The 8,753-nt window shown below is 34.7% G+C and overlaps 1 protein-coding gene across 2 annotated transcripts in view; it reads right to left on the reverse strand.

Moving 5' to 3' along the window:
- Positions 1-4,897: 4,897 nt before the first annotated feature.
- Positions 4,898-8,753, reverse strand: part of LOC306856050 (E3 ubiquitin-protein ligase UHRF2-like) — a 38,942-nt gene continuing 35,086 nt past the window's right edge. For both annotated transcript variants that reach the window (XM_079395019.1, XM_079395020.1), the window contains exons 13-16: positions 7,715-7,940; positions 6,401-6,552; positions 5,549-5,647; positions 4,898-5,299 (exon numbers count right to left, since the gene is read on the reverse strand). In XM_079395019.1, coding sequence (XP_079251145.1) covers positions 5,153-5,299; positions 5,549-5,647; positions 6,401-6,552; positions 7,715-7,940 — 624 coding nt within the window. In that variant the 3' untranslated portion in view covers positions 4,898-5,152. The remainder of the gene's footprint in view (positions 5,300-5,548; positions 5,648-6,400; positions 6,553-7,714; positions 7,941-8,753) is intronic.

Raw genomic sequence — 8,753 nt, forward strand, 5'->3', positions numbered from 1 at the left:
TCGTAATTCTGAGTTTATATCTTGCAATTCTGACTTTTTACTCGTAAATCTGAGTTTATATCTCGCAATTCTGACTTTTTACTCGTAATTCTGAGTTTATATCTCGCAATTCTGACTTTTTACTCGTAATTCTGAGTTTATATCTTCCAATTCTGACTTTTTACTCGTAATTCTGAGTTTATATCTCGCAATTTCGACTTTTTACTCGTAATTCTGAGTTTATATCTCGCAATTTCGACTTTTTACTCATAATTCTGAGTTTATATCTCGCAATTCTGACTTTTTACTCATAATTCTGAGTTTATATCTTGCAATTTCAACTTTTTACTCGTAATTCTGAGTTTATATCTCGCAATTCTGACTTTTTACTCGTAATTCTGAGTTTATATCTCGCAATTCTGACTTTTTACTCATAATTCTGAGTTTATATCTCGCAATTTCGACTTTTTACTCGTAATTCTGAGTTTATATCTTCAAATTCTGACTTTTTACTCGTAATTCTGAAATTATAGCTCGCAATTTCGACTTTTTACTCGTAATTCTGAGTTTATATCTCGCAATTCTGACTTTTTACTCGTAATTCTGAGTTTATAGCTCGCAATTCTGACTTTTTACTCGTAATTCTGAGTTTATATCTTGCAATTTCGACTTTTTACTCGTAATTCTGAGTTTATATCTCGCAATTCTGACTTTTTACTCGTAATTCTGAGTTTATAGCTCGCAATTCTGACTTTTTACTCGTAATTCTGAGTTTATATCTTCAAATTCTGACTTTTTACCCGTAATTCTGAGTTTATATCTCGCAATTCTGACTTTTTACTCGTAATTCTGAGTTTATATCTTCAAATTCTGACTTTTTACTCGTAATTCTGAGTTTATAGCTCGCAATTTCTACTTTTTACACGTAATTCTGAGTTTATATCTTCAAATTCTGACTTTTTACTCGTAATTCTGAGTTTATAGCTCGCAATTTCGACTTTTTACTCGTAATTCTGAGTTTATAGCTCGCAATTCTGACTTTTTACTCGTAATTCTGAGTTTATATCTTCAAATTCTGACTTTTTACTCGTAATTCTGAGTTTATAGCTCGCAATTTCGACTTTTTACACGTAATTCTGAGTTTATATCTTCAAATTCTGACTTTTTACTCGTAATTCTGAGTTTATAGCTCGCAATTTCGACTTTTTACTCGTAATTCTGAGTTTATATCTTGCAATTTCGACTTTTTACTCGTAATTCTGAGTTTATAGCTCGCAATTCTGACTTTTTACACGTAATTCTGAGTTTATATCTCGCAATTCTGACTTTTTACTCGTAATTCTGAGTTTATATCTTCAAATTCTGACTTTTTACTCGTAATTCTGAGTTTATAGCTCGCAATTTCGACTTTTTACTCGTAATTCTGAGTTTATATCTCGCAATTCTGACTTTTTACTCGTAATTCTGAGTTTATATCTCGCAATTCTGACTTTTTACTCGTAATTCTGAGTTTATATCTCGCAATTCTGACTTTTTACTCGTAATTCTGAGTTTATAGCTCGCAATTCTGACTTTTTACTCGTAATTCTGAGTTTATAGCTCGCAATTCTGACTTTTTACTCGTAATTCTGAGTTTATATCTCGCAATTCTGACTTTTTACTCGTAATTCTGAGTTTATATCTTGCAATTTCGACTTTTTACTCGTAATTCTGAGTTTATATCTTCAAATTCTGACTTTTTACTCGTAATTCTGAGTTTATATCTCGCAATTCTGACTTTTTACTCGTAATTCTGAGTTTATATCTCGCAATTCTGACTTTTTACCCGTAATTCTGAGTTTATATCTTCAAATTCTGACTTTTTACTCGTAATTCTGAGTTTATATCTCGCAATTCTGACTTTTTACTCGTAATTCTGAGTTTATATCTTCCAATTCTGACTTTTTACTCGTAATTCTGAGTTTATATCTCGCAATTTCGACTTTTTACTCGTAATTCTGAGTTTATATCTCGCAATTTCGACTTTTTACTCGTAATTCTGAGTTTATATCTCGCAATTCTGACTTTTTACTCGTAATTCTGAGTTTATATCTCGCAATTTCGACTTTTTACACGTAATTCTGAGTTTATATCTCGCAATTCTGACTTTTTACTCGTAATTCTGAGTTTATATCTCGCAATTCTGACTTTTTACACGTAATTCTGAGTTTATATCTTCAAATTCTGACTTTTTACTCGTAATTCTGAGTTTATATCTCACAATTCTGACTTTTTACACGTAATTCTGAGTTTATATCTCGCAATTTCGACTTTTTACTCGTAATTCTGAGTTTATATCTCGTAATTCTGAGTTTATATCTTGCAATTCTGACTTTTTACTCGTAAATCTGAGTTTATATCTCGCAATTCTGACTTTTTACTCGTAATTCTGAGTTTATATCTCGCAATTCTGACTTTTTACTCGTAATTCTGAGTTTATATCTTCCAATTCTGACTTTTTACTCGTAATTCTGAGTTTATATCTCGCAATTTCGACTTTTTACTCGTAATTCTGAGTTTATATCTCGCAATTTCGACTTTTTACTCATAATTCTGAGTTTATATCTCGCAATTCTGACTTTTTACTCATAATTCTGAGTTTATATCTTGCAATTTCAACTTTTTACTCGTAATTCTGAGTTTATATCTCGCAATTCTGACTTTTTACTCGTAATTCTGAGTTTATATCTCGCAATTCTGACTTTTTACTCATAATTCTGAGTTTATATCTCGCAATTTCGACTTTTTACTCGTAATTCTGAGTTTATATCTCGCAATTTCGACTTTTTACTCGTAATTCTGAGTTTATATCTCGCAATTCTGACTTTTTACTCGTAATTCTGAGTTTATATCTCGCAATTTCGACTTTTTACTCGTAATTCTGAGTTTATATCTCGCAATTTCGACTTTTTACTCGTAATTCTGAGTTTATATCTCGCAATTCTGACTTTTTACTCGTAATTCTGAGTTTATATCTCGCAATTTCGACTTTTTACTCGTAATTCTGAGTTTATATCTCGCAATTTCGACTTTTTACTCGTAATTCTGAGTTTATATCTCGCAATTTCGACTTTTTACTCGTAATTCTGAGTTTATATCTCGCAATTTCGACTTTTTACTCGTAATTCTGAGTTTATATCTCGCAATTCTGACTTTTTACTCGTAATTCTGAGTTTATATCTCGCAATTCTGAGTTTATATCTCGCAATTTCGACTTTTTACTCGTAATTCTGAGTTTATATCTCGCAATTCTGAGTTTATATCTCGCAATTTCGACTTTTTACTCGTAATTCTGAGTTTATATCTCGCAATTCTGACTTTTTACTCGTAATTCTGAGTTTATATCTCGCAATTCTGACTTTTTACTCGTAATTCTGAGTTTATATCTCGCAGAACTTTTTCCCTTTTTTAGCATGTGTCAGAAACAAGCTTCCACAGATCTGTCTCTTCTCTGCATTAAACAACTTTCCATCAAATGTTGAACTGAAGTCAAGATAACAGACAGCCGAATAACAATCACACGACGATTCTGGAATCAAAATATTTAATAAGTACATAACAAGTATTATACCATGTATAAAATTCGGAATCACAATTCGAAGCGATGTTTCTGCTGGGACTGCAGGTCAGGTTTGCCACACTGAAAGAGCGAATGGTGAAAGTCGAACAGGTAGGAAAATAAACCGACGGCTCCGTCACAATCTCATTTCTCATCGTAAGTAAGTGCAATAAAACATAAAACACCACAGGAAAGCACAACAGAAGAGCAAGAGCGTTAGAGAAAACAGCCAAGATCACAGACGAGAGGAAAGCTAGCACTGGAAATCAAAGACGGGATATCGCTGTGGGAATGAAACACGTCACAGACGAGCGGATACACATCGTACATCTGCAGTTCCTGAAAAACAACAGCAGAAATCTTTGAGAAAAACGACATCACCACGAAAAAAGACGAACAGGCCGAGCAACAAACAACCGAAGGGAACAAACAGAGAACAGATGAACGCCCCGGATCACGTTCACGATGATTGAGCAGCGTATTCAGTCCATCTGTCACGAACATCCAGCTAAAGATGGAGAAACATCAGCAGATCTGGAGAGATTCGGACCGATTCTCCATTTAACCGCTTCATTAGAGCAGCGAATCAAAGATTCAGTCATTCAACTCCCGTCAAGAACACGTTTGACTCATAGTTCACGCCGAAATTAATCAAATGTACAAAAAAATTATATTTTGCATTATGAAAATGAAGCCTATTTTAAAGACCATTCAGATATTCTAAATAGTGACATTATTTTGTATTAAATGTAAACACATTTTATGCCATTAGTATGACACAAAAAATTGATATATTATTTTTTGTAAAATTTTATTTATATATTTTAAATATTAAAAGTAAATATAAAAACGATACATATTGAAAGCATTCACACATTGTATTTGTTACACTGCCTCTAATTTTATGCTTGTTTTAATATAAAAAATCTTTTTTTTTAACAGTAATTAGACTTGAAAATCATTGAGACTAAAGAGAAATAAAAATAACTCAAAACTAACACATATGGACACATTCAACAGAATTCTGATAAAATGTAAATGGATAAAATGTGTTTGTGTCACGATGCAAATTATCATAAAAATAGGCTTCTTTTGTGCAAAATATAATTATTTTATATTTACTTATTTGATATATATTTAATTACAATTACAATTAAATAATAATTCATATAATTATATTGATTTTAAATTTGATTATATAGAATAATTATTTGAATTATTAACTATATATATATATATATATATATATATATATAGATAGATAGATGTATGTATATATAAATTTATATAATGAGTAATTGTTATATTTAATTAATTTTTGGGTGAAATGAGTTGGAAGTGTTTTTGACAGGGTTTGATTCTTACGTAACATTAATTTGACTGATTTAGGAGAAGTCTGTGGTCACTGCTGATCCAGATGCTGATGATGTTCATGATGTGTGTCGAAGGGTTCGAGTCCCAGCATCCGTTAGGTTTACGGTCGTGAACACAGATGTCAGGCTGGTGTGTGTGTGTGTGTGTGTGTGAGACGCTTGTGCGGAGAGCAGATCTTTGTCCGTTTTTTGTGGATCAGATTCATCGTCCTTTGCTGTATCCGGGGAAGAACTGATCCAGGAGCAGCTGCAGGGTTTTGTTGAGGCTCATGACGTAGTCTTTGCCCAGATCGTGACGGCAGGCGGGACAAGAGAAGACCTCGGCGCGGAACGAGCGCTGCAGACACGTCTGGAGGAGAGGAGAACACACACACACACTGTTACTGACACACACACACACAGATAAACACACACACACATATATGCACACAGACACACACACACACACACACACACACACACATACAGTTACTGACACACACACACACAGATAAACACACACACACACACACTGTTACTGACACACACACACACACACAGATAAACACACACACACACACACACACACACACGGCTGTAGTGATGGTTTAACCCAAACCTTGCAGACGTTGTGTGAGCACTCGGTGGTGACGGGCTGGAAGGACAGTTCCTGACAACAAACACACATGAAGAGCTGCTCCACCTTCCGCAGGAAGTTCTGCAGGACAACAGGAAGTCATGCATCAGCACAGTGCTATCTTAACATCACTGAGATACTATTGTTTTTTAATATTTAGAATACATTTTTATATTTTGTTTTCATTTTAATTAGATTTACTTTACTAACTTCAAGCTTGTGTGTTTTATCATTTTTCTTTTGAATATGAAATTAAAGCCAAGCAATAGTAAATCAATGGGAGAGTAATTGTGACAGAAAAATCCACCAATCATATCTTTCCTCTAAATGGGCGGGCCTTGTTATCACTAACTTTATTAAATGAAGTTCCTCCTGCTGTGGGGGTCTCTCGGAAAAAAAAAAAATATATATATATATATATACACAGTGATAAACTAACTAGCTGTTATTCACAGCCACAAATAACGTAAGTAAGGACATTTACCAGGCAGCTGTGCCAATAATAATTTATTATAATCAATGCTTGTTTGTCATGAAGTGTCTGCCGCTAATTTGTTTAGCTGTGAGCGCTGTCATGATGTGCTGGCTTCTATGAAGCATGGACTTTACTAGAGCCACAGAAAGACAGTGTTGGAGATATAGAGTGACCACTTTTCTTTTTTAGATCATTTCAATATCAGCATCTGCAGCAAATTGCATACTTTTGCTCAGTTTGATCTGTCATTTCCTCTATATTCTCACTATATCAGACTGTATGAGCCATAAAAGCCTGATGCATAAAACGTGATACTCAACAAGCTCTTAAAATATTGTGTCTATAGGTTAGGTGTGTACCGGTCCCTCCGACAGGAAGCTCAGCGCTTCGTCCCACAGCTTCCTGTTGGGTTCGTCTTCCTGAATCAGATTCCGCTGCTGTTCTGACAGAACGAACGACTCCACTTCCTTCAGACGCTTGACCTGCGGCGCCTCCTGCGGCTCACACACACCTGACACACACACACACACACACGTGTGTTCACATACAGCTGTATAATCAGAGATGCAAACAGGTAAGGGGGGGGGTTGCGTGGATCGGGGGCATATGCTCCACACAGAATTTCTTTTAAAGATATTTGCTTTACATGCTCATTTGTAGTTACTTCAAGGTATTTATTTTTAAATAGTAGTGATGCTGGAGCACAAAACCAGTCATAAGGGTCAATGTTTTGGAAATTGAGATTTATACATAAACCATACATCAATGGAAAGATTATTTATTCAGCTTTCAGATTGTTAGGATCGGACAATATTTGAAAATCTGGAATCTGAGGGAGCAAAAAATCTAAATATTGAGAAAATCTCCTTTAAAGTTGTTCAAATGAAGTTCTTAGCAATGCATATTACTAATCAAAAATTAAGTTTTGATATATTTACAGTAGGAAATTTACTAAATATCTTCATGGAACAAGATCTTAATATCCTAATGATTTTTGTCATAAAAGAGAAATGTATAATTTTGATCCATACAATGTATTGTTGATGACTGCTTTTGTGCTGCAGGGACACATATTTTATTACCTTACATATGTCCAAAACTGTCATTTTATCACAAGCAAAAAAATAATAATAATTTTTTCGCAACATTTTACAAAAATCAAGATTGACTATATTTGGTCAAAATCCCATGTTATAACGATGACGTGCTTTCAGGCTATTTAACACAATATTGACTGATGCTGAGCTAAAATGCTAAATGTTTGCTCTCTCTCTTCACCGTTCACACATCTCAGAGCTCACATTCATAAAATATGACCCTTTTAGACATAGTTTTTGAAGTGAAGAGTAAGAAAATACTAACCAAAACTTACTGAAACAGCCAGGGGCCAGTTGCATAAACTTAGCCACCAACTGCGTCTTAAGAACTAGTTTGACCAGATACCAGCTGCCAAGGAGTAATCAGGTCAACTTTTCCAATACAAACAAGACCAATCTACCTTTTCATAACTGAATTAAAAAAGTTATGACCAGTCTTGAAGAAAAAAAATTAGCCGAATAACTTTTTAAGACTAAACAGTTTATGCAACCGGCCCCAAACACTTTCTCACTGGATCTAAGCAAATCAAAAAGGTGAGGAGTTTGCATGCAAGCGCACAGAAGTGTGAGATGTACCCGTGTTCTCCTCTTCTTCTTGGTGAGTGTCTGCGCTGCCGTTGCTCTGAAGCTCTTCCTCCATGTTCTCCGCAGGTTTCTCCTCCTCTTCCTCCTGGACTCTCTTGGATGGTCGTGTGGTTCGGGGTCGTCCTCTCTTTCTGCCGCGTGTCGAGCCGCCCACCGATCGCACCGTCGCCTCGCGCTTCGTCTTATTAGCCATGGCCTCCAGATACCCCGGAGGATACTGAGACACACAAACACATATATCAATTATCATATCTGACCCTGCAGCACAGAAGCAGTCATGAGTAGCACAGGTATATTAGTAGCAATAGCCAACAATACATTGTATGGATCAAAATTATACATTTCTCTTTTATGACAAAAATCATCAGGATATTAAGATCATGTTCCATGAAGATATTTAGTAAATTTCCTACTGTAAATATATAAAAACTTCATTTTTGATTAGTAATATGCATTGCTAAGAACTTCATTTGAACAACTTTAAAGGAGATTTTCTCAATATTTAGATTTTTTTGCTCCCTCAGATTCCAGATTTTCAGATAGTTCAAATATCTCAGACAAATATTGTATTTTTTTTTTTTAATTACCCTTATAACTGGTTTTGTGGTCCAAGGTCATATATGTGACAAGATATATATTACACAAACAGTTACTGTAGTTTTGAAAACACATTTGATTATTTTGTCCCATATTTTAGCTTTTAATTTCAGTTTAGTTTGTTAGTTTTAATAATGCATAAAATAATTCACTGAACATGTTTTGTGTGTTTTTGAATCACACACACACACACACACACACTCACACTCACACACACTCACACTCACACTCACACACACACTCACACACACACACACACACACACACACACTCACACTCACACACACACACACACACTCACACACACACACTAGGGGTGTGTGATATATCGTCTGCGATAATATCATAATTGCAGTTTTAACAATGTGTGATTTGACATTAACAAGTATTTAGCAAAAACCCAAAACACCCCTACAGAGCACATAGAGTGTGT

This window comes from Barbus barbus (assembly GCF_936440315.1).
Source record: "Barbus barbus genome assembly, chromosome: 36".
Classification (NCBI taxonomy): Eukaryota; Metazoa; Chordata; class Actinopteri; order Cypriniformes; family Cyprinidae; genus Barbus; species Barbus barbus.